A 25,921-nucleotide genomic window follows, 5' to 3' on the forward strand; every position below is an offset into this window, starting at 1 on the left:
GGGTAAAACCCTCACCAGGCGCACATCTTCCACTACAGTGAACGGCAGAGTGACTGATGTTAGTTTGCCTCAAACTTTACTCCTTTACCTGCTTTTTTACTAACACTAACATTACAAAGATGCCCAGAACATCGAGATGAACCTGTGTAGTTTATGGCTGCTCCAACAGTAGTGGCAACATAACAAATAAAATAAAACGGAATGTCTATATCCACCGCGATGGCTGAGACCAGAGCCATTGAGCAATGGTTGAGACAAAGCAGTGAAAGATACATAACGCCAGTCTTACCCAATACCAAATATTTCTGTTTTATTAACACAAGGCTGCTGTACTTTATACCTCATACTTTAAATGCTTAGTATGAGGTATAAAATACAGCAGCCTTGTGTTCATAAAACAGAAAGATTGGGTATTGGGTAAGACTGAAATTATGTATCTTGCAGGATTCTTCACTGCTTTGTCTCAACCATTACTCAATGGCTCTGGTCTCAGCCATCGCGGTGGATATTAGACATTCCGTTTTATTTTATTTGTTATGTTGCCACTACTGTTGGAGCAGCCATAAACTACACAGGTTCATCTCGATGTTCTGGGCATCTTTGTAATGTTAGTGTTAGTAAAAAAGCAGGTAAAGGAGTAAAGTTTGAGGCAAACTAACATCAGTCACTCTGCCGTTCACTGTAGTGGAAGATGTGCGCCTGGTGAGGGTTTTACCCCCGCAGCTACGTCGAGTCCGCCTACAGGAAATACGTAGGCTGCGACCATGAAACCGGTACGGAATCGGTCTATAGGCTACTATACACTAGTGAACTCATGATGTTACACACTCAGTACAGTAGGTGGCGACATTTCACCATTCGTTGGTAGGAAGAGGACATTTCTCATTTCAAACCCTGCATGGCACAGATTATAATAACAAACCAAATAGCTGAATGTGCTGCATTGTGACTGACAGAGAAAGGTGGTTATTACTTTAACTTTAACTTAGAGTGTCTCGTTTAGTTTATTGGTATTATATACTATACTACTATACTATATTATATTATTGATATAAACACCTTTACTCAAATTGTGTTGTTTACTTTAATGGTAATAAATGGTGGTTGTTACTTTAATTTAAAGTTTATTGTGTGGTTTAATGGTAAATGTTTAGTTTATTGGCAAATCAGAAAATATTTGCCTCTCCATGTACCACCATAATAACTGATGTTAAAATGAAGCCTTTTCGTTCCATTGTCAGACAAAAGTCAGTCTAATCACTAATTTAGCACAACTGATAGTGATTAATCCGTTCTCAAATCTTCTATTAACGGCTAGGTATGCCCATTTCAGCACGGCTGTATAGCCTATATTTCAACCAATTGCTTAATTGGTTAGAACCTACTACCTGTAGTAATGTAAATATTTTATTCCGCTTTTCTCTTTTCTTCTCCTTTTTTGGGCGACACAAATGACATAATTATTGTAAGCACTTTAAGCAATCAGACATTGTGAACATACTTATAGAACGTGCAGCGTGCTGTCTTCAGTGTCTTGTGAACATGCTTATAGAACGTGCAGCGTGCTATCTTCAGCGTCTTGTGGAGCTAAGACGCTGGAGCGCAGCATGGTGACGCGCATGGGAACAGCTGCTGTGTCCCAGTCAGGGACGCAGTGTGTCCCCGAGCAGGACACTCCGTCCGTCTACAGCACCACGGTACGAGACCATTATTTTTCTGTTGTTGTCGCAATATTACCCCTGTGTTGTACACTATACACAGTCAATTATGCTCTGGGTTAATTAATGTAGGCTACGCACTACATTTATTTTGGCTCTGAGATAGCTATAGGCTATACATATAGGCTTAGGCTATACAATTACAATAGACAATAGTCAGATCTCTAGAGAAGAGAAGGGGTTCCCAAACCCGTTAGCTCGGGAAGAAAGACGTCCCTAAAGAGAAATAAAATCAGTTGGTCTGTTTTCCCATGCAGTAAAGAACTCGTGTGGGTAAAACTCTGGAGTTCACTTATATCAAAACTAGAAGAAACTTCCAATGAGTAGATTTTGACTGTGGTTTATTGGTATGATTATGATGTCTTTCCCAGTATTTGATTTTTATTGAGTTTTTCCAGATTTGTTCCCTTTAGAAAAAAAGCCTGCTGTGGACAGGTGCTGAAAATGAGCACTTGTTGTGCTATTATAGCTGCTATAGGCTTTATGGCTATAGAACACTGTCTGTGCTAGCCCAAACATTTAGATTCTCCTAGAGGGTTTTTTTTTTTTTTAGAATCTACGAGAATCTAAACGTCTGTGCAATGTGATTGTCCATCTCAAATAAAATAAATACAAACTGGGTCCATTTGGTTATACGTTTGAAGTATTTCAGAGTTGAACAAACTCAAAATATAATATTCATTAGCTGCAGAAGATTTCACAATAACGTCATAATTAAAATGGCACCATTTCCCCCCTACTCACTTTGTGTCTTATTGGTGGGCTGTGGACAGTTCAGAAACCTGCCTATACATCATGGATGAAAGCTATACAGCCTTTCAAATTGTTTCAATACACATTTGGGGGTCCTTGACATGAAAAGGTACTGTCCAGGACCCCCAAGTTGATACATATTTGGGCCCTGGGACAAAACCTTTTCAAATGTGTGTCCAGGCTGGACATCCATTTGAAAAGGTTTTGTTCCAGATTAGAATGTATGCTGAATTTGACAACTGTCCATGGAGACAGCTACATATGATCCTAATAGTCATTGTAACTGTACATTCTCTGTTTGGATTACTAACTGTTCCTCATTTTGCTATCTCAAAGCCACGGATGTTCTGTTGTGATGTGCGATTGATTGTATCCTGAATTTTGCACTCCTTGCGTCTACTTATTGTTTTGTTTCGTATATATATTTTTTCACATGCAGCCATTTGGGGAATCTTTTGTGATATTGGCGTATAATAAAATTTACTTCACTTTCACTGACCTGTGCTAGTCACCAAAACTGTCAGATGTACACAAACATCAGAATCGATATAAAAAAAAAATAACGTATAAGCTTCCGGGTTCGATCCCGGGCTCCCCTGTGTTTCTGCCGGATGTGTCCTTGAGCATGAAAGGCACTGAACTACAAACTGCTCATGTTGAGCTCCGGTTGACCATCGCCTGTCATCAGGTCCACCTGTGGATTATACCAGTAAAGCAACCTTTGATGACTATATGGTTGAACTTGACACTTGCAGATACTCTTAACCCATTCTGAACGGGCACCCATTTTGGTGTCGGCATCATGTTATGCTTTAGCTATTGAAAAATAGCAGATCTACAAGCTCATATCGCGCCACCGAGTGGCGCGATACGAGCTTGTAGGTCTGCTATTTTTGAAAAATCAACTGACATTTTTAGAATCTGATCTCAGGTCAGAATGGGTTCATCAGACCAGTGTGTGTCCGGCGGAAACCTCGTATGAATCTGATCTCGGGTCAGAATGGGTTAATCCTCATGTGCGTGCATGCATTGATATTCTTATTGCTTAATGTCTGGCAACAGACCAACAAACAGCTGCTATGCTCATGCACCTTATTTTATTATTAATATATACAAATAAAATATAAATGTATACGTTATCACTTTAATTCTTATTTTTTCCCCGTCACTTACCCCCTCTTCTCTCTCTTCTTTCTCTTGAAAACGAAAACGATGCATGGCACTAATTTCAACCACAGTGTTTCAACCTGTGATCTGACAATAAAGACTATTCTCATTCTGATTCTTAGGTTGGTGCTTGGGTTGGTGCATGCATGGGTTCCTCTGCTGTCAGTGTGTGGATGGCACAGCGTGAAGCACTTTTGATAAAGGCGCTATATTTATGCACCATTTACCATTTACATGGTACATTACATTGCTTTTTTCTTTTTCTTTTCTTTTGTTGAAAAATTAACATTTTTTAGTTACTTAGGTGGTTTCTTATATATATATATATATATATATATGCAACCTGACTGGGAAACCCTTTGTTGGACAATTCATCCAAAGCGTTTCTCTCTGATCTTAGTTGCCATTTCCTCGCACTAATACGTCTCTAATACTTCTCACCTCAGTGAGGACTGCAGGCATGGCGTCCTTCAGACAACAGAACGTTGAGGACTTCTATGACATTGGTGAAGAATTGGGAAGGTAATCATTAAAGTAATCATTTTGAGGTACTTTTACTTTACTGGAGTTTTTCAGAAATTTCAGTACTATAGTTACTTTGTTGATTTTGATTGTTAGTACAAAACATACATTTCAGACATTTGACAATAGCAGATCCACAAGGTCACAATGCATTGCGAGCTTGTAGATCTGCTATTTTCAAAAGATTTTTATACATTTGAAAACTTTGAAACGGGACATTCTGTATAATGAGTACTTTTACTCATCAAAGTACACTTTGATGCCAATACTTTTGTGCTTTTACTCAAGTACATTTTGAACATTTTGAAATTGAGTATTTTTATATTGCAGCCAGTATTACTTTCACTTAAGTAAAAAGAGTACTTTTCCCACCACTGTGTTGTGACACACACACACACACACACACACACACACACACACACACACACACACACACACACACACACACACACACACACACACACACACACACCCTCTTCTGGGTCCTATCTTTAGACGAGTCCTAAATAGAACCACGAAGGAAGCCTTGTTTATATGTTGTTTACTCACAGACAGTGTCTCGCACCGATCTACAAGCTCACACCATGCGTGGCAGCAGAGCAGTGCAAGCATTGTGAGCTTGTAGATCGGCTATTTCCGTGTATGATGACACTGACACGTAACTAATTATAAAATGTGAATGTTGGCTTACCCAGCATGCAGCTGTCACAACACAGTCATCATCTGACAACCTAACACTACATTACCCAGCATGCAGCTCTCACAACACAGTCATCATCCGACAACCTAACACTACATTACCCAGCATTCAGCTGTCACAACACAGGCATCATCCGACAACCTAACACTACATTACCCAGCATGCAGCTGTCACAACACAGTCATCATCCGACAACCTAACACTACATTACCCAGCATGCAGCTGTCACAACACAGTCATCATCCGACAACCTAACACTACATTACCCAGCATGCAGCTGTCACAACACAGTCATCATCCGACAACCTAACACTACATTACCCAGCATGCAGCTGTCACAACACAGTCATCATCCGACAACCTAACACTACATTACCCAGCATGCAGCTGTCACAACACAGTCATCATCCGACAACCTAACACTACATTACCCAGCATGCAGCTGTCACAACACAGTCATCATCCGACAACCTAACACTACATTACCCAGCATGCAGCTGTCACAACACAGTCATCATCCGACAACCTAACACTACATTACCCAGCATGCAGCTGTCACAACACAGTCATCATCCGACAACCTAACACTACAGCTGAGCGATGCCTGCTTTGCCATGTCAGCTTATAACAAGCAATTCTGAGCTTGTTTGTTCTGTAAAGTTGCTTCTAAATAAAAATGTGGTAGTTTAATTACGTCATAATAGCAGCCAAATCGCTGGACTTTTAATGTTTGTTTAGAGCAGTAAACCGCGACCCAAAGTGAGGCGGCCCTCACTTCACACAAGTGTGATTCTTTTTTTTAAATAGTCGATTTATACATGTAGCTCACAAGGAGCTTGTAGATTGGCTATTGTTTTTGCTTGTTTTCATAGACATGGTTGCTTATTTCTCTCGCAAAATCTGGCAACATTGCCTCTCACAACCAAACACCACAGCTGACTTCTGCTATCTGTTGCTTGTATCATCACTGTCAGACACTTTGTATGTACAAAACTGTCACTTTTCAGGAAATGGTTAAAAAAATAAAGAAAACGTGTTCCGATATCCAATGCAATTCATATTTAGCCCATTCTGACCTGAGATCAGATTCATACGAGGTTTCCGCCGGACACACACTGGTCTGATGAACCCATTCTGACCTGAGATCAGATTCTAAAAATGACAGTCGTTCTTCGATTTTTCAAAAAATAGCAGACCTACAAGCTCGTATTGCGCCACTCGAGTTGAATAACACACAATTTAGTCATATATAGTCCTATTTAGTCTTCTGAAAAACCTTAGTCTTTAGTCTTATAGTTTTAGTCTTAATGCAATGTTAAATTTGCCAGAAAAGATTTATAGTCCTCGTCATAAACAACAACAAGTATAAATATGGTGATACAAGGTTTCAGGCTGACAGCAATGATATCCAAACCTTTTACAAACCGTGTCCATTGGTGTCGTTGGTGTTGTTGAGGTGTGTGTGTGTGTGTGTGTGTGTGTGTGTGTGTGTGTGTGTGTGTGTGTGTGTGTGTGTGTGTGTGTGTGTGTGTGTGTGTGCACGTGCGTGCGTGCATGCGTGCGTGCGTGCGTGCGTGCGTGCGATGTTGGAGTAGAGTCAACTCTCGTCTCACCCCACCAGTATTTGCCTGCAGAAATACCACAGCACTATGTATAGACCACTTAGTTTGCTTGTGGTGGAAGTAGCTTTAGAGCAGTCCTCCATAAAGTGTGGTCCGGGGACACCCCAGGGGGTCCTTGAAGGGGTTCCAGGGGGTCCCCAGCAAAACCAGTTAATATAGGCTTACATGAACAACCCTTCTATACTGTACATTACAATTTGAAAATAGCAGATCTATAAGCTCACAACGACGCTAACCTACATGAATTAATTAATGCTAAAGTTCCATGAATATTTCTTTTTATTATGTTTTTGGTTAAAGGGCCACTTTACCCCTTTTGCAACCAGATCTTATTTTAATGATGTTTGGGGAGACAAGAAACACTAACTTGTGTTTTTAGATATTTTAGTATTTCAAAGTGTTAATAATGTCATGGACACTGGGCTCACTTCCTTCCTGGACTACAATTTCCATAATGCTTTGGTACACTGCTCCTCCTTGTGGATAGGGGGAGGGCTGTCTTACTGAGACAACATGTAGTCCAAGGACTGTCTAAATTAAGAGGACGGGACGCGAAGACCGTAAGGGCGCCGCCATGTTGCTCACATGGTGCTCCATGGAAGGAAAGAAACATGCGCAGTTGAGACCAAGGAAGCTGAACGCGGAAGTGTCGGCTGCATATAGCCCATTGTGCATGTTTCTTTCCTTCCATGGAGCACCATGTGAGCAACATGGCGGCGCCCTTGCAGTCTTCACGTCCCGTCCTCTTTAGACAGTCCTTGATGTAGTCCAGGAAGTAGAGACCAGTGTCCATGGCGTATATCTTTTCTACATCCGAGCATAGACATGGTAACGCCTGCCTCTGATTGGCCTACCGACACTGCCGGCCTTTATACCAGAGTTTCCTCCGAGGTGGAAGAGATACATGCTGGATAGTCTGCCTCGGGGTTACTCCGTCGTGGGAAATAAATAAAAAGTACGAGAATGACAGCTTAACACGTGCGATAGTAACTTTTATTTTTGTAGAAGAGGCAAACTAATATTGTTTATTCCGTTGTCCTGTTTATTTGTATATTTGTATGTGTAAACTTGAAACATTTTTGTACTGTAAAAAGGTCTCTTTTCCCTTGATCTTCATCTTTTTTAGTATAATAGTATTAGTTTACTATAATTAGATTAATACACGATAATCAACACTAACACTTTAATTTGTACGTGTTCAATCAATTATTCAATCAAAGCAAACGGCACAAACAATATTAGTTTGCCAGTTGCCTCTTCTAAGTTACAATACAATTAAGTTACTGTCGCGTGTTGTCATTCTCTTGTACTTGTATTATTTCCCACCACGGAGTATCCTCGCATCTCGGAGGACAGGCAAGACGGGCAGTGTCGGTAGGCCAATCAGAGGCAGGGCAGTGTCGGTAGGCCAATCAGAGGCAGGCGGGACGTTACCATGTCTATGCTCGGACGTAGAATAGATATACGCGTGTCCATGACATCATGGACACTTTGCAATACTCAAATATCTAAAAACACATATTACTCACATAAAAACCCAAGGAAAGTCTTTAATATTTAATTAATTTACAGAATTAAAATAAGATCTGGTTGCAAAAGGGGTGAAGTGTCCCTTTAAGTGCCCAGCCGTAGTTTAAATAGTTCCTCTTTTAGCTGGGGATTCCCCACTGTTGAGAATCACTCTCTAATCAGTCTGTTGAGAATCACTCTCTAATCAGTCTGTTGAGAATCACTCTCTAATCAGTCTAATCATCCAGAAGGTTTTAGCTTGAAACCCAAAAGAGGCTTTTTATGGGCCCTATTTTAGGCAAAAAACTTAAAAAAATTGTTCAACTAGCCGATCAACATCAACACGTTGTTAGCTTGTAGATCAGCTATTTGAACTATTCAAAATAGTAAAAAAGGCATATAGGTTTAAGGGTAAAGGCATATAGGTTTAAGGGTAAGGGGAAAGGCATATAGGTTTAGGGGTAAGGGGAAAGGCATATAGGTTTAGGGGTAAGGGGAAAGGCATATAGGTTTAGGGGTAAAGGCATATAGGTTTAAGGGTAAAGGCATATAGGTTTAGGGGTAAAGGCATATAGGTTTAAGGGTAAGGGGAAAGGCATATAGGTTTAGGGGTAAAGGCATATAGGTTTAAGGGTAAGGGGAAAGGCATATAGGTTTAGGGGTAAGGGGAAAGGCATATAGGTTTAGGGGTAAGGGGAAAGGCATATAGGTTTAAGGGTAAAGGCATATAGGTTTAGGGGTAAAGGCATATAGGTTTAGGGGTAAAGGCATATAGGTTTAGGGGTAAAGGCATATAGGTTTAGGGGTAAAGGCATATAGGTTTAGGGGTAAGGGGAAAGGCATATAGGTTTAAGGGTAAAGGCATATAGGTTTAGGGGTAAGGGGAAAGGCATATAGGTTTAGGGGTAAGGGGAAAGGCATATAGGTTTAGGGGTAAGGGGAAAGGCATATAGGTTTAGGGGTAAGGGGAAAGGCATATAGGTTTAGGGGTAAGGGGAAAGGCATATAGGTTTAGGGGTAAGGGGAAAGGCATATAGGTTTAGGGGTAAGGGGAAAGGCATATAGGTTTAGGGGTAAGGGGAAAGGCATATAGGTTTAAGGGTAAGGGGAAAGGCATATAGGTTTAAGGGTAAGGGGAAAGGCATATAGGTTTAGGGGTAAGGGGAAAGGCATATAGGTTTAGGGGTAAGGGGAAAGGCATATAGGTTTAGGGGTAAGGGGAAAGGCATATAGGTTTAAGGGTAAGGGGAAAGGCATATAGGTTTAGGGGTAAGGGCAAAGGCATATAGGTTTAGGGGTAAGGGGAAAGGCATATAGGTTTAGGGGTAAGGGGAAAGGCATATAGGTTTAGGGGTAAAGGCATATAGGTTTAGGGGTAAAGGCATATAGGTTTAGGGGTAAGGGGAAAGGCATATAGGTTTAGGGGTAAGGGGAAAGGCATATAGGTTTAGGGGTAAGGGGAAAGGCATATAGGTTTAGGGGTAAGGGTAAAGGCATATAGGTTTAGGGGTAAGGGGAAAGGCATATAGGTTTAGGGGTAAGGGTAAAGGCATATAGGTTTAGGGGTAAGGGGAAAGGCATATAGGTTTAGGGGTAAAGGCATATAGGTTTAGGGGTAAAGGCATATAGGTTTAGGGGTAAGGGGAAAGGCACGATCTGCTATTTGCACTGCTTTTCTTTTCTTTCTTTATTCTTCTAATTTATGGATTAACCCATTTTGTGAGGGAACCCCTTTTGGTGTTTTAAACATTGTTATAATTTAGCTATTGAAATATAGCAGATCTACAAGCTCACAAGCTTGTAGGTCTGCTATTTTTTAAGAATTGTGAAAATATTTATTTCAGAAAACTGGAGGATTTCGTTTTCTTTTTTTTTTACGTCAGGTCTAAATGGGCTAATTAAAATAAACAAATAGAAATAGATAAATGTATACATTTTATGAAATAAATATATATTTGGAATTTGGAATCTTTTGAATGGGACGGGAGACTTTCTTTTTGAGAACCAGTTGTGTTAATCTTCTGTTGGCTGTGTGTGTCCGTGCGCTCCAGTGGTCAGTTTGCCATGGTGAAGCAGTGCGTGGAGAGGAGCACGGGGCGTCAGTTCGCCGCTAAGTTCATAAAGAAGCGTCAGAGTGTGGCCAGCCTGAGGGGGGTGAGGCGCGAGGAGATCCAGCGGGAGGTGGACATCCTGCGCGAGGTGCAGCATCCCAACATCGTCACGCTGCACGACGTCTACGAGAACCGCACCGACGTGGTGCTCGTCCTGGAGCTGTGAGTTAAAACCCATTCTGACCCGAGATCAGATTAATACGAGGTTATCCACTGGACACACACTGGTCTGATTAACCCATTCTGACCTGAGATCAGATTAAAAAAAATGTCAGTCGTTCTTCGATTTTTACAAAAATAGCAGACCTACAAGCTCATATCGCGCCACTCGGTGGCGCGATATGAGCTTGTAGATCTGCTATTTTTAAATAGCTAAAGCATAACATGATGCTGACACCAAAATGGGTGCCCGGTCAGAATGGGTTAACGAGAGAACGTACTCACATGTTTTACCTAAGTAAAACATATCAATACTGCAATGCAGAAACACTACCAGCTTTCAAGTAGAAGTCAGAAATTCAAAATGTACTTGAGTAAAAGTACAAAAGTATTGGTGTCAAAATGTACTTAACCCATTTTGACCTGAGATCAGATTCTAAAAATGTCTTCTACATCCTGACAGTTTTCTGAAAAAGCTATGTTATGTCGCTATGAGCTTGTAGATCTGCTATTTTTCAATAGCTAATGCTATGATGCTAACACCAAAAGGGGTTCCCGTTCAGAATATGGGTTAAAGTACCAATGGTAGAATGTACTCACTATGCAGAATGTCCCAATTCAAGTTTTCAAATGGATACAAATATTTTGAAAATGGCAGATCAACAAGCGATGCGACACATTGTTAGCTTGTAGATCTGCTATTTTTTAAATAGCTGAAATATATATATATATATAGGGCTGAAATGGTTAATGTATGTTTTGTAATAATAATACAAATCTACAAAGTAACTAAAGTAAATAAAGTGTTTAAATTTAGTGAAGTAAAAGTACAATATTTGCCTCTGAGAGATTGGAGTAGCAAGTTTTTTTTTTTTAGCAAGTAAAGTACAAATACCTCATAATTGTACTTACCGGTATGTATCAGGCATAAATAATTTCGTCGACTAGGCCTACTTTTTTCACTGACAAAGACTAAATAAAAGCTAAATATAAACTAAGCTAAAACTAAGACTAAATATGTTGATAATTTCATCAACAAATAAAAACTAGACTAAAATGTTAGGGAGGGACTAGTGGAGAAGAGATCCAGTAGCCAAACTACATACTTGCGACCCTTTGTCAGTGAGCTTGTAGATCTGCTATTTTCACAGTTCAAGTGTAAAATCAGCCATTACGCCAAAACACATTTTAGTCACAAAATCAACCGTAGTAGATTTAGTCTAAAATCTTGCAAATAAAACTACTAACTACGACCACCCGATCACGGCGCAAGCATTCTCATAACAGCAGATAATTAGTGGTTGTTAATTTCCTTCACAGTCGTTTTCCATTGCGGAATGGGACATATTAATAAATAGTAAATACCATAAATCAAAATGTATTGTATACTCGGTAGCAACAGCAATATTTGATATAGTGTTTATGACAGTGATGTGTGTGTGTGTGTGTGTGTGTGTGTGTGTGTGTGTGTGTGTGTGTGTGTGTGTGTGTGTGTGTGTGTGTGTGTGTGTGTGTGTGTGTGTGTGTGTGTGTGTGTGTGTGTGTGTGTGTGCGTACGCACATGCATGTGTGAGTTGCAGGGTATCAGGAGGAGAGCTGTTTGACTTCCTGGCCCAGAAGGAGTCTCTGAGTGAGGAGGAGGCCACACAGTTCATCAAACAGATCTTAGAGGGAGTTTACTACCTTCACTGCAGGAAGATCGCCCACTTTGACCTCAAGGTCTGTCTGTCTGTCTGTCTGTGGAGTTTGCATGTTCTCCCCGTTTCCCCTAGGGTATGTACCCTCACAAAAACATGCAGTAATCCTGGTCTCTAAACTGCCTCCCCCTGGCCAGCCGGGGCGCCTGATGGAGGGGAAAGGAACTGGTTGGAATAACGTGTCCCTTCCACGCCCTACGTCCGGCTGGGGAAACTCTCCCCTGTCAGGTGAAAAGAAGCAGCTTGGACTCCTCATGCATAGAAGGAAGCATGAGGTCTGGGTGAAAAAATGGGTTACAAAATCGTAAAAAAAATAATATATATTTTACTTAAGGAAAAGTATCAATACTGCAATATAGAAATACTCTGTTACAAGTAAAGGTCCGGGAATTCATAACGTAGGCCTACTTGAGTAAAAGTACAAAAGGTTTGGCTTCAAAATTTACTTAAAAGTACCAAAAGTAAAAGTACTCATTATAGAGAATTTCCCATCTCAAGTTTTCAAATGTTCTTTTGAAAATACCAGATCTACAAGCTCACAATGCGTCTCATCGCATGTGTATCAATCTGCTCAGCATAAACCATGTCATTGCTTTGTGCTCCGCAGCCTGAGAACATCATGCTCCTGGACAAGAACGTTCCCTTGCCAAGGATCAAACTCATTGATTTTGGACTCGCCCACAAGATAGAAGCTGGCGTCGAATTTAAAAACATCTTCGGAACGCCCGAGTTTGTGGGTGAGTCATGATACAGCACAGAGATCAAAGAGAATGCATTTTACTCACCACTTCAGGAAGACTTTGACTGGAAAAGACTCGCTCACCGTATAGAAAAAGAAGTAAAACTCCTTAGACTGAGACTTAGAAAAATATATTTTCTTTTATTTTATCATGCTGTGCTCATGGTGGTCTGTGCTCATGGTGCAATTAAAAAGCAAACGTTTGGGTCCTCAGACCTTCGTCAGTGCTATGGTTTTTCACAGACAAAGAACTTACTTTTACACAACTCCAAAACAATACAGCTCAGGTGCTGAGAATTACTAATTGGTGACATCACCTGATTGTGGGCGTGGACATTACAGAAAGGATATACAAAATCACAGTTATATAGGAAACAAGAATATTACATACATCACATGTTGACAGACTTATATAATCACTTTTTGAATATAACTTTTTACTTTATAGGTAGCACTGGAGGGAGAGATCTTCATTTAAGCCACCTGGATTGACAGACTTTAAATAAAAAATCCATCTAGATTCAGTTTGGAGGAGTTTAGTGTCTAAATTTGAGACCACCGCTACCGTAGTTAAGTTTGAAGAGAGAAAAAAAGGACGAAGAAAGGCGCAACAGTTTTCTCAGTGACTCACCACTTCAGTAAAGATATTATTGGGAGCATCAAATGGTGTGCAGATTTCTTCATTTATGACTTTATTTTGATCCAGCACACAGCCTATAATATAGGTGTATAGATTTGTGTGTCCTTTTTGGTTGTTTGTTCAGCCTCTCCTACTGCATTATACTCTACAGCACTATTTATTAGTAGTATTTCTTTAGTAATATAATAGTTCTTGCATTGTTATGCAACCTTTTGAATGTCTGTTTGTCCAGGTTTCATATACGCACCATCCTTGTTGGGGGGCCTCTTTTCTGCTGGACGTTCCTTTATAAAGAGAGTCTTAAGCCCTACACCTCAGACGCTACAGTATAACTGATGTATTGTCATATCTACAGTCATGTAAATGGTGTATTGTCCTTTGCCATCTGCCATTCTCAGCACCAGAGATCGTCAACTATGAGCCTCTGGGTTTAGAAGCTGACATGTGGAGCGTCGGAGTCATCACCTACATCCTGTGAGTTTATTATTACATCATTACCCCATCATAATAATTTGATTGTGCCTGGCTATATAATGGTTACAATAGTTTCCTTTCATCTGTATAAAACAGCTGGATAAAACTAACAGAAACAGTCTCTTCGTTGCCGTCGGGCAGAAACCTCTCTAGGCCTGTCTCCGACTAAGAACTTATATAGTCGAATCTGATTGGCCAAATGTTTGCTATATTCTTAACCACTTGAACCACAGCTCACAGTTGTATGCTTGTACAACTCTCTTGTACAACTATTGTTGGTGCAGAGATTTGGGGTGGAGTGAAAATGTTTTACCAACTGAGCTACCATGTAGCCTGTAGACTCAGGACTTACTTTCTATGCGCCGGTTTTCATCATTCACTAGAATTAAAATAATAATAGTTGTTTTCAGTGGTTGCATAAACCGTAGACGTTTATCGTGTGAACATGCTCACCTAACCAATCAGAAAACATGAACAAATGCATTGCCTGCCTTCTTCCACCTCAAAAAACATTTCCAGACTCCGCCCCTCACTCCCAGACTCTGTTGCAGAGACCCTAAATCCATGCATTCATCTCCTCCCGGCTGGATTACTGCAACGGTGTTCTGTTCGGCCTCCCCAAGAAGCCCCTTGACAGACTGCAGTACGTGCAAAACTCCGCTGCCAGAGTGCTCACCCGCACAAAGCGCTGGCAGCACATCACCCCCACCCTCAAACACCTCCACTGGCTCCCGGTTAAGTTCCGCATTCACTACAAACTGCTCCTCCTCACCTACAAATCCCTCCATGCCCTTCAGCCCCACAGTACCTGACTGACCTCCTCAAGGACTACACCGCTGAGCGGAACCTGACCTCCTCAAGGACTACACCCCCCTGAGCGGAACCTGAGGTCTTCAGACATGGAACTCCTCACCATCCGTCACGCAAAGCGGGGGACTCTCGGCGATAGATCCTTCTACGTGGCAGCCCCTGTCCTCTGGAACTCTCTCTAGTGTAGATCCATAGATCCTCTCTAGTGGAGATCCATAGATCCTCTCTAGTGTAGATCCATAGATCCTCTCTAGTGTAGATCCATAGATCCTTCTACGTGGCAGCCCCTGTCCTCTGGAACTCTCTCTAGTGTAGATCCATAGATCCTCTCTAGTGTAGATCCATAGATCCTTCTACGTGGCAGCCCCTGCCCTCTGGAACTCTCTCTAGTGTAGATCCATAGATCCTCTCTAGTGTAGATCCATAGATCCTCTCTAGTGTAGATCCATAGATCCTTCTACGTGGCAGCCCCTGCCCTCTGGAACTCTCTCTAGTGTAGATCCATAGATCCTCTCTAGTGTAGATCCATAGATCCTTCTACGTGGCAGCCCCTGCCCTCTGGAACTCTCTCTAGTGTAGATCCATAGATCCTCTCTAGTGTAGATCCATAGATCCTCTCTAGTGTAGATCCATAGATCCTTCTACGTGGCAGCCCCTGCCCTCTGGAACTCTCTCCCCTTGGACATCCGCCAGACTCCCACATTGAACTCTTTCAAGTCCGCACTGAAGAGACATTTGTTCACTTTGGCTTTTGGCAACTAGTTTTGTTTTTTGTTTTTTGTCTTGTTAAGCGTCCTTGGGTTTCTTGAAAGGCGCTATATAAATCCAAGTTATTATTATTATTATTATTATTATTATTGCGTGTCTGAATTCAACGCTGAGGCTGATGTTTGTCAATCAGTCATTGCCTATAATGCAACACCTATGGTGCGTACATGTGCATGAAAGTGCGCATTGGTTTATGGAGCTGAATGAATATGATGTGGGTGTGAGCACTTTAAAACACTTTAAATCACACACGCACGTCATACTAAAATCCCCATCTCTTCTGTTTCAGACTAAGTGGTGCGTCGCCATTTCTCGGGGAGACCAAGAAAGACACGCTGAAGAACATCTCAGCAATAAACTACGACTTTGACGAGGAGTTCTTCTGCCACACCAGCGAACTGGCCAAGAGATTCATCAGGCAGCTGCTCGAGAGGGACAAGATGTAAGTGCTTAAAGGACCACTTCACCACTTTTCAACCTATCTTCATATAATAGGTCCTCACTAATAATCATGATAAAATGGCACGATTTTGTTCTACTCAGTCTGTGTCTCATAGGGGGGCTGTGGGCAGTTTAGAAACCGTCTTCCGGTGACATCATCATTAAACATTAAACATTTTTAAACAAGATTTTCTTACAAAAATGTTTAGATTTTCGTTATCGTGAGAACGATGGCTTCCATTTTCGCATTGCAACTTTTCAGTACTAGAAAGCCTGCAGTTTTTATTAGCTTGTATTCCCCATCGATGATGTCACTGGAAGACGGTTTCTGAACTGCCCACGGCCCTCCTATGAGACACAGACTGAATAGAAAAAGATTGCGCCATTTTTTCAAGATTATTAGTGAGGACCTATTATATGAAGATAGGTTGAAAAGTGGTGAAGTGGTCCTTTAAATACACCAAATTCAGCCCAGCAGCTGTAGTAGGCTATAATGCTGCTTCTGTGTTCTTCTGAGAAAAATGGTGAGGTTTTAATTTAATGCATTGTCTACGAAAGGCGAGTACTCTACCGACTGAGCTAGCTTATCATTTAGCAACAGGAAGGGAGCTATACTTTCACTATAAATGAGAACATTTTCATGCTTTGATATTTTACTGTTGGAACACAATCATCCCTTGGTGATGAATATGGTAATTGAGGTCATTATACTGTATACATTTGTTTCCTATACAGGAAAAGGTTAACTATCCAAGATGCTCTGAATCACCCCTGGATAAAGGTATGAACACAACACTGTTTCACCATATGAGTCCATCATATTAGTCATAATATGTTAAAGGTATATTCAGTGATTTCACTTAATTCAAATATCACTTATTTTTTTGTTTTGTTGTGATAATCCTCCCTACTATAGAGTGTGCTGGCCATATAAGGAGTTCCTCCCTGTCCCCAGTTAACCCCTGGGGGTCAAAAAACCTTAGGTTTCGTTTTTGACTCTCTATCCTGATTGGACGAAAGGCAGCCAAACACAAAACCTAAGGTTTTTTGAGTGAAATCACTGAATATACCTTTAAATCGTTTTATAAACAACATTCACTAAACTTCCATCTCCTTTTCTCCAACCTTGGAAGAACTCAATCGCAAAAAAAGAAGAAGAAAAGTAGAAAAGAGAAGAAAAGTAGAAAAAGGAAATGAGTTTGGAGGACCTTTCGTAGTCCCGGGTTTCTGCCTCGTTTCTGCCCGATAGAAACCTCTTATCGAGTGCATGCCTTTTGTCCGACGGAGCATTGGTCCGAACGACAACCTACCTCCTCCCTCACCCTAACCCTAACCTCCCCCGGGGCAGACACCTAAACCTAACCGCAACCCTCTCCCGACCCGCAGCGCACCTCGGAGCAATGCTCCGTCGGATGATAGTATGCCTCCCCCTCTTATCTCCATGATGATCTCCATATTGTAACTTGTTTTGGGGAAATGAATGCCCTATGCCCCATTCTGAGCTTGCACAATACACAATACATTTGCATGTATTTTGCTTCTTTTTTAAGGTACAAAGGTTTTGGACGTATGAGGTTTCCATCCGACAGAGAATATGTTTAAGCCATTCTGACCTGAGATCAGATTCATACGAGGTTTCCACTGGACACACACACACACACACTGGTCTGATTGACCCATTCTGACCTGAGATCAGATTCTAAAAATGTCAGTCGTTCTTCGATTATTAAAAAAATAGCAGACCTACAAGCTCGTATCGCGCCACTCGGTGGCGCGATATGAGCTTGTAGATCTGCTATTTTTCAATAGCTAAAGCATAACATGATGCTATAACACCAAAATTGGTGCCCGTTCAGAATGGGTTAAGCCAGTGGTGCTGATATATTCTGCTGTTTTCTCTGACCCTAACAACAGTCCAACGAATGTAAGGAGGAGCCCAAGGCCCGCGAGACCAAGAAACGTGAGCGCAGGCAGCTGAAGACCAAGCGTCTGAGGGAGTACACCATCAAGTCCCACTCCAGCATGCCCCCCAACAACACCTACGTCAACATGGAGCGCTTCGCCCAGGTTGTGCACACGCACACGCACACACACGCACATTGCACACACAAATAGTCACGCAAAGAAGATTTGAAGCACTTTTTAGACCTGAGGCCGATTAAAGAAATGGCATATACTGTATATCTATAACTATAAATGCACCAAGTCTCTGTACAAGCGCTTGTACGTCTGTAATCCACGTAACTTGAGAACCGTTCGCCCCACCGACTTAAAATTCGACATACGTGTTCCACACCCCCACAGGGAGTGCAATCAACAACGAATAGTTTTCATAGTCCCTCATGGGCGCCCGTGCCTGGTTTAGCCAGGGGAGGGCGCTGTTGGACAGTGTCTTGACTGTCTTCAGTGCGGTTGGGTGCAATTCCCCGGAAATCCTCATGGGGGACCCTGGCCCTCCGGCCCCCACAGACTCTATGGGCTGTATTTTGCGTGTCTTAAGTACCAGGTCTTATTCCCTAACTTGAGTAAACTAAAGACCTTGGGGCGTGATCAATGCCATTTGGCTATTCTGAGTGGCCAGCCAGCATTGATCACGCCTCCAGGTCTTTAGTTTACTCAAGTTAGGGAATAAGACCTGGTACTTAAGACACGCAAAATACAGCCCTATGTCACTGAGTGCAATGCCCGGTGTCGAGTCGGTCGGACCCAGGGTTGTCCAGAACCACCACAAAAGGCCTCTGCCGGGCCACAAAAGGCCTCTGCCTGGGCCAGACTCCTTATTTGGGCATGCCTGACAAAGAAATCCATATATGGGCATAAAATGGACACAGACATAATATCTGGGTGGGGCATGCAACCTTAGAGTATATATGAATAGAGAAGACACCCGAGTTCTCCTCCCATCCACTTGCATTAAGTTGCTCAAAAGCGCATGAGGCGATTTCACTCCTCCTTCCGTGTAGGAACAGAGTGCATTCTGGGATGGATTGGCCTCAAACACATGAACGCGCTGCTGTTGACTATCATTGTGCCGTTTGTGCGCGTTCACGTATGAAACATTCGTTCACGTGTCATGGCCCCAAACACATGAACGTGCGCAATGATAGTCAACGGAGCAGCGCTGGCTCGAGCTGCAATACCAAATCCGGCCACTATGTCCATTTCGCCTCAGGGTTCCCTCCGGGTGCCGTCTCTATTCATATAATTATACTCTAAGCATGCAACGCATAATATCTGGGTGGGCCATTGCCCAACGCGCACCGCTGTAGAGGCCCCACAGGCACCGCTCTAGTATACACTAGTACATTATAATTCAGTGACACAATAACTCCATTCTTTTTTCAATAATAACAAACTCTACCAGAAACCAAAACAAAATACCAGAAACAAAAATTCAATCCCAAAATAAATCATGAATGGAAACCCATACCTTGCTCCGCTAATCAAGGGTGCTATTAAAGGGCTGCATAGAAAGCTACATTGAACCTCAGGTACACCAAACAGTCACAGCATAATAGGCACTTGAGAGTGAGACACCAGACAGTCAGTCACAGCAAAGCAGGCATTGTGGACAATATAAACAACTTCACTCAACTGTCCACTAAAACTTCAAACGTCTTCCTTACAGGCTGCAACGTTAAGCAATTGTGTGTGTGTGTTGCATATAAACAATCAAAAATGTCATACCATGCCGCGCTGTGTTTGATTGATTGATTGAAATATTTATTAACAGTTTGTAGAATTTACAGTACATTTTAAGCACAAACTCAATACAAAGACTGTTAACTGTGAGTGGACGACCCAATTAAGCATTACACTTGTTTACAACAGGGTCCACATTGTTCAATTCATCAAAACATTTAGAGACATACAAATAGACATTTCTATGTAGCTAAAGAACAGAACAGGAATTCATCATATAGGAAGCAAAAAGGGAAAAGATACATATACAGTGAGGGGAGATGGGGCGGGCGGGGGGGGGGATTCAGATTTTACAGAGGCCAGTTTCAAATTGCGGCCGTCCGTAGGTGCCCTTTGAGCGCGGTTTTGAAGGAGTCAAGGGATTCACATGTCTTAATGACTGTTGGTAGGGCGTTCCACATTTTGGTGGCATAGGAGCGACATGAATTTAGTCCCTTGTTTGTGCCGAATCTGGGTTGTACATGGTTTGTTGCACTCCCTCTGGTGTTGTGGGTGTGGACAAACGCACGCTGGTTTATCTTCCCCTCTGTCACTGGCGAGTAGGTGAGTGAAGCTTGCATGCTTCAGCTATGTGCATTTTGGACGTAGGAACAGTTATTTTCAAAATAAAGTAAATCAAATAAGCAATAATCAACAAATTAACTTCAAACTAAAGAAATTATTTAAGTTAAAACGACCAATGAGACAAAAAAGGGACTCCTGCACATCCAAAAAGACCCGTATAGGAGGTGCAAGTCTAGTTAGCAGGCATAGACATCATATCTAATATGACACAAATGCTTTCCCAGATTGAATGGGTTAACTACATTAAACCAAATGGAAGTAGTAGTAGGTTCTATTTGAAACCCACGATTATCCACTCTGAGATACAGAATGGACCCGTAGGTTTAACCCATTTTGGCCGGGTACCCCTTTTTGTGTTAGCATCATGTTATGCTTTAGCTATTGAAAAATAGCAGATCTACAAGCTCACGAGCTTGTAGGTCTGCTATTTTTGAAAAATCGTGAAAATGTGCCTCAAATCTTTCAGAAAATTGTCATGATTTAGAAAACTTTTTTTTTTTAATTTCGACGTCAGGCCTGAATGGGCCTGTAGTAATTACCCATGATGTGATGCAGGTGGTGGAGGACATTCGGCCAGATGGACCTGTAGTAATTACCCATGATGTGATGCAGGTGGTGGAGGACATTGGCCAGATGGAGCTGTAATAATTACCCATGATGTGATGCAGGTGGTGGAGGACATCGGCCTAGATGGACCTGTAGTAATTACCCATGATGTAATGCAGGTGGTGGAGGACATTGGCCAGATGGAGCTGTAGTAATTACCCATGATGTAATGCAGGTGATGGAGGACATTGGCCTGAATGGACCTGTAGTAATTACCCATGATGTGATGCAGGTGGTGGAGGACATTGGCCAGATGGAGCTGTAGTAATTACCCATGATGTGATGCAGGTGGTGGAGGACATTGGCCAGATGGAGGCTGTAGTAATTACCCATGATGTAATGCAGGTGGTGGAGGACATTGGCCAGGTGGACCTGTAGTAATTACCCATGATGTGATGCAGGTGGTGGAGGACATTGGCCTGAATGGACCTGTAGTAATTACCCATGATGTGATGCAGGTGGTGGAGGACATTGGCCAGATGGACCTGTAGTAATTACCCATGATGTGATGCAGGTGGTGGAGGACATTGGCCTGAATGGACCTGTAGTAATTACCCATGATGTGATGCAGGTGGTGGAGGACATTGGCCTGAATGGGCCTGTAGTAATTACCCATGATGTGATGCAGGTGGTGGAGGACATTGGCCTGAATGGACCTGTAGTAATTACCCATGATGTAATGCAGGTGGTGGAGGACATTGGCCAGATGGACCTGTAGTAATTACCCATGATGTAATGCAGGTGGTGGAGGACATTGGCCAGATGGAGGCCTGTAGTAATTACCCATGATGTGATGCAGGTGGTGGAGGACATTGGCCAGATGGGCCTGTAGTAATTACCCATGATGTGATGCAGGTGGTGGAGGACATTGGCCTGAATGGACCTGTAGTAATTACCCATGATGTGATGCAGGTGGTGGAGGACATTGGCCAGATGGAGCTGTAGTAATTACCCATGATGTGATGCAGGTGGTGGAGGACATTGTCCTGAATGGGCCTGTAGTAATTACCCATGATGTGATGCAGGTGGTGGAGGACATTGGCCTGAATGGGCCTGTAGTAATTACCCATGATGTGATGCAGGTGGTGGAGGACATTGGCCTGAATGGGCCTGTAGTAATTACCCATGATGTGATGCAGGTGGTGGAGGACATTGGCCAGATGGACCTGTAGTAATTACCCATGATGTGATGCAGGTGGTGGAGGACATTGGCCAGATGGACCTGTAGTAATTACCCATGATGTAATGCAGGTGGTGGAGGACATTGGCCTGAATGGGCCTGTAGTAATTACCCATGATGTGATGCAGGTGGTGGAGGACATTGGCCAGATGGACCTGTAGTAATTACCCATGATGTGATGCAGGTGGTGGAGGACATTGGCCAGATGGAGCTGTAGTAATTACCCATGATGTGATGCAGGTGGTGGAGGACATTGGCCAGATGGAGCTGTAGTAATTACCCATGATGTGATGCAGGTGGTGGAGGACATTGGCCAGATGGGCCTGTAGTAATTACCCATGATGTGATGCAGGTGGTGGAGGACATTGGCCAGATGGAGCTGTAGTAATTACCCATGATGTGATGCAGGTGGTGGAGGACATTGGCCAGATGGACCTGTAGTAATTACCCATGATGTAATGCAGGTGGTGGAGGACATTGGCCAGATGGACCTGTAGTAATTACCCATGATGTAATGCAGGTGGTGGAGGACATTGGCCAGATGGACCTGTAGTAATTACCCATGATGTAATGCAGGTGGTGGAGGACATTGGCCAGATGGGCCTGTAGTAATTACCCATGATGTGATGCAGGTGGTGGAGGACATTGGCCTGAATGGGCCTGTAGTAATTACCCATGATGTGATGCAGGTGGTGGAGGACATTGGCCTGAATGGGCCTGTAGTAATTACCCATGATGTAATGCAGGTGGTGGAGGACATTGGCCAGATGGACCTGTAGTAATTACCCATGATGTGATGCAGGTGGTGGAGGACATTGGCCAGATGGAGGGCTGTAGTAATTACCCATGATGTGATGCAGGTGGTGGAGGACATTGGCCAGATGGGCCTGTAGTAATTACCCATGATGTGATGCAGGTGGTGGAGGACATTGGCCAGATGGAGGGCTGTAGTAATTACCCATGATGTAATGCAGGTGGTGGAGGACATTGGCCAGATGGGCCTGTAGTAATTACCCATGATGTGATGCAGGTGGTGGAGGACATTGGCCAGATGGAGGGCTGTAGTAATTACCCATGATGTGATGCAGGTGGTGGAGGACATTGGCCAGATGGACCTGTAGTAATTACCCATGATGTGATGCAGGTGGTGGAGGACATTGGCCAGATGGGCCTGTAGTAATTACCCATGATGTGATGCAGGTGGTGGAGGACATTGGCCTGAATGGGCCTGTAGTAATTACCCATGATGTAATGCAGGTGGTGGAGGACATTGGCCAGATGGACCTGTAGTAATTACCCATGATGTGATGCAGGTGGTGGAGGACATTGGCCAGATGGGCCTGTAGTAATTACCCATGATGTGATGCAGGTGGTGGAGGACATTGGCCAGATGGACCTGTAGTAATTACCCATGATGTAATGCAGGTGGTGGAGGACATTGGCCAGATGGGCCTGTAGTAATTACCCATGATGTGATGCAGGTGGTGGAGGACATTGGCCTGAATGGGCCTGTAGTAATTACCCATGATGTAATGCAGGTGGTGGAGGACATTGGCCTGATGGAGGGCTGTAGTAATTACCCATGATGTGATGCAGGTGGTGGAGGACATTGGCCAGATGGAGGGCTCCTTCAGCCGCCTGGCGCTGGCCCACGACGCCCTGCAGGAGGACATGGACGCCATGGTGTCCGTCTACAACGAGAAGGAGGCGTGCTACAAGGAGGAGAGCGAGGGCGTGCGCCACGAGCTCTCCCAGATCCGCTACGAGTTCCGCAAAGTGGAGGCCATGAAGAGGAGCCTGCAGGTAATGGAGATCAAACTATGGATTATTACACCAATAGTGTGTCAACAAAGTACCGGTATACTGTAAAAAATTGTCAAACATTGGCCAAATTGTCAAATATTAGAGGCACAAATAACTATAACTAAATAACAATTTTTATCTGTAGTAGGCTACCGAGTCAAATGTATTGTTTCCCAAGAGCGTGTGTGTGTGTGTGTGTGTGATCGGCCAGTTCAAATATGATTATTTTGGGGGTCCTCAGTTCAAAATACAATTATTTTGGGGGGCCCCCAGTTCAAATATGATTATTTTGGGGGGTCTCCAGTTCAAATATGATTATTTTGGGGGTCTCCAGTTCAAATATGATTATTTTGGGGGGTCTCCAGTTCAAATATGATTATTTTGAGGGTCTCCAGTTCAAATATGATTATTTTGAGGGTCTCCAGTTCAAATATGATTATTTCGGGGGTCTCCAGTTCAAATATGATTATTTTGGGGGGTCCCCAGTTCAAATATGATTATTTTGGGGGGTCTCCAGTTCAAATATGATTATTTTGGGGGGTCCCCAGTTCAAATATGATTATTTTGGGGGGTCTCCAGTTCAAATATGATTATTTTGGGGGGTCCCCAGTTCAAATATGATTATTTTGGGGGGTCTCCAGTTCAAATATGATTATTTTGGGGGGTCTCCAGTTCAAATATGATTATTTTGGGGGGTCTCCAGTTCAAATATGATTATTTTGGGGGGTCTCCAGTTCAAATATGATTATTTTGGAGGGTTGGTTTGAGAACCACTGCTATAAAACATAAACTATACTTCTGCAATATGAATCATGTGATATATGAATTATATAATCAATATGAATCATGTGATATATGAATTATATAATCAATATGAATCATGTGATCAATATGAATCATGTGCCAATAGTCATTTTATTCAAATGGATTGTGTGCAAAACCTGACAGCACACTTTTCAATTTGATAAACATAATTCTAATGATACAGCATTATAAAAAATAATAGGCAAATCATTTGGGGGTCCACGGATCAAATCATTTGGGGGTCCACGGATCAAATCATTTGGGGGTCCACGGATCCCGCTTTGAGAACCGTGGATGTCAAAAGGCTCGTGGAGAGACATCCTTTCAGTGGATTTAGATTAGATACATTTCAATCGAGTGTGTTTCACAATTGATCCGTCCCGAGTCCTAACCCGCGGCGTCACTGACCTCTGACCTCCGTGTACCTTCAGTCCTAACCCGTGGCGTCACTGACCTCTGACCTCCGTGTACCTTCCAGGACGACATGCGGGCGTTCAGCGCCAGCCTCGGCGCCGTGAGCAGCCGCTACCAGGAGAGGCGGAGCCACTTCGACGCCCTGCGCCAGGAGCTCAGCGATGAGCTGAAGTGGGTGCAGGAGGCCCTGGGCTCGGTCCCCCCCCCACCCGCCCCGGGGGGGGGGGACGGGGGCGGTGGGCCCAACTGCAGCTTCTCCACGGTGGTCTTCAACAACAACGAGGTGAACGAGGCGCTCAAGGAGCTGCTGAATCGCTCGTGCGGCGGAGAACTTCTGTCGTCCGGCATCAACCTGGACCTCACCGAGGCCGGCCAGCAGAGATAATGGAGCCTGATGATTGTTTATATCAGCCATTCTCAATGGGGGAGGGGTTCAGCCAGGGGGTCCTCGGCAAAACTATACAGTATACTCACTATATGTGGGCTATTAATAAGGGAAGAAAGCAGACGTACTGTACAAACTCACAGCAAGCTTGTACACAAATCTTCTCTTCTGGGGGTCCCCCGGCACAAAACGTCTTCTGATGAGGGGGTCCGTGGCCAAATATATATAACCCATTCTGACCGGGCACCCATTTTGGTGTCAGCATCATGTTATGCTTTATCTATTTAAAAATAGCAGATCTACAAGCTCATATCGCGCCACCGAGTGGCGCGATACGAGCTTGTAGGTCTGCTATTTTTGAAAAATCGAACAGCGACTGACATTTTTAGAATCTGATCTCAGGTCAGAATGGGTTCATCAGACCAGTGTGTGTCCGGTGGAAACCTCGTATGAATCTGATCTCAGGTCAGAATGGGATAACATACCAATTTAGTCCTTGACATGACAATGTTTGAGAAGCACAGTACAAAGCAGGTCGTTATGCAATAGACCATGGACCCCCATTTGATCCACCGATCTACACTGATCAAATCCTCATTGTTAATTTAACTTTAAGAGTGTAAATAATAGCAA

At 43.0% G+C, this 25,921-nt stretch overlaps 1 protein-coding gene across 1 annotated transcript; it reads left to right on the top strand.

Moving 5' to 3' along the window:
- The first annotated feature begins 1,660 nt into the window (after positions 1-1,660).
- Positions 1,661-25,655, top strand: dapk2a (death-associated protein kinase 2a). The gene is made up of 11 exons (XM_083759912.1): positions 1,661-1,697; positions 4,085-4,160; positions 10,043-10,264; positions 11,842-11,980; positions 12,566-12,695; positions 13,736-13,811; positions 15,679-15,831; positions 16,566-16,611; positions 17,745-17,897; positions 23,479-23,685; positions 24,968-25,655. Exons 2-11 carry the CDS (start codon positions 4,099-4,101, stop codon positions 25,286-25,288), a joined length of 1,509 nt encoding a protein of 502 aa, XP_083616038.1. The 5' UTR covers positions 1,661-1,697; positions 4,085-4,098; the 3' UTR covers positions 25,289-25,655.
- Positions 25,656-25,921: the final 266 nt, after the last annotated feature.

This window comes from Protomyctophum parallelum (genome assembly GCF_964188405.1).
Source record: "Protomyctophum parallelum genome assembly, chromosome: 2".
NCBI classification, from domain to species: domain Eukaryota; kingdom Metazoa; phylum Chordata; class Actinopteri; order Myctophiformes; family Myctophidae; genus Protomyctophum; species Protomyctophum parallelum.

Coding starts and splice junctions, on each gene's coding strand:
- dapk2a (XM_083759912.1), top strand. CDS start 4,099: ATGGCGTCCTTCAGACAACAGAACGTTGAGGACTTCTATGACATTGGT. Junction 4,161..10,042: donor ATTGGTGAAGAATTGGGAAG/GTAATCATTAAA, acceptor CGTGCGCTCCAG/TGGTCAGTTTGCCATGGTGA. Junction 23,686..24,967: donor CCATGAAGAGGAGCCTGCAG/GTAATGGAGATC, acceptor TGTACCTTCCAG/GACGACATGCGGGCGTTCAG.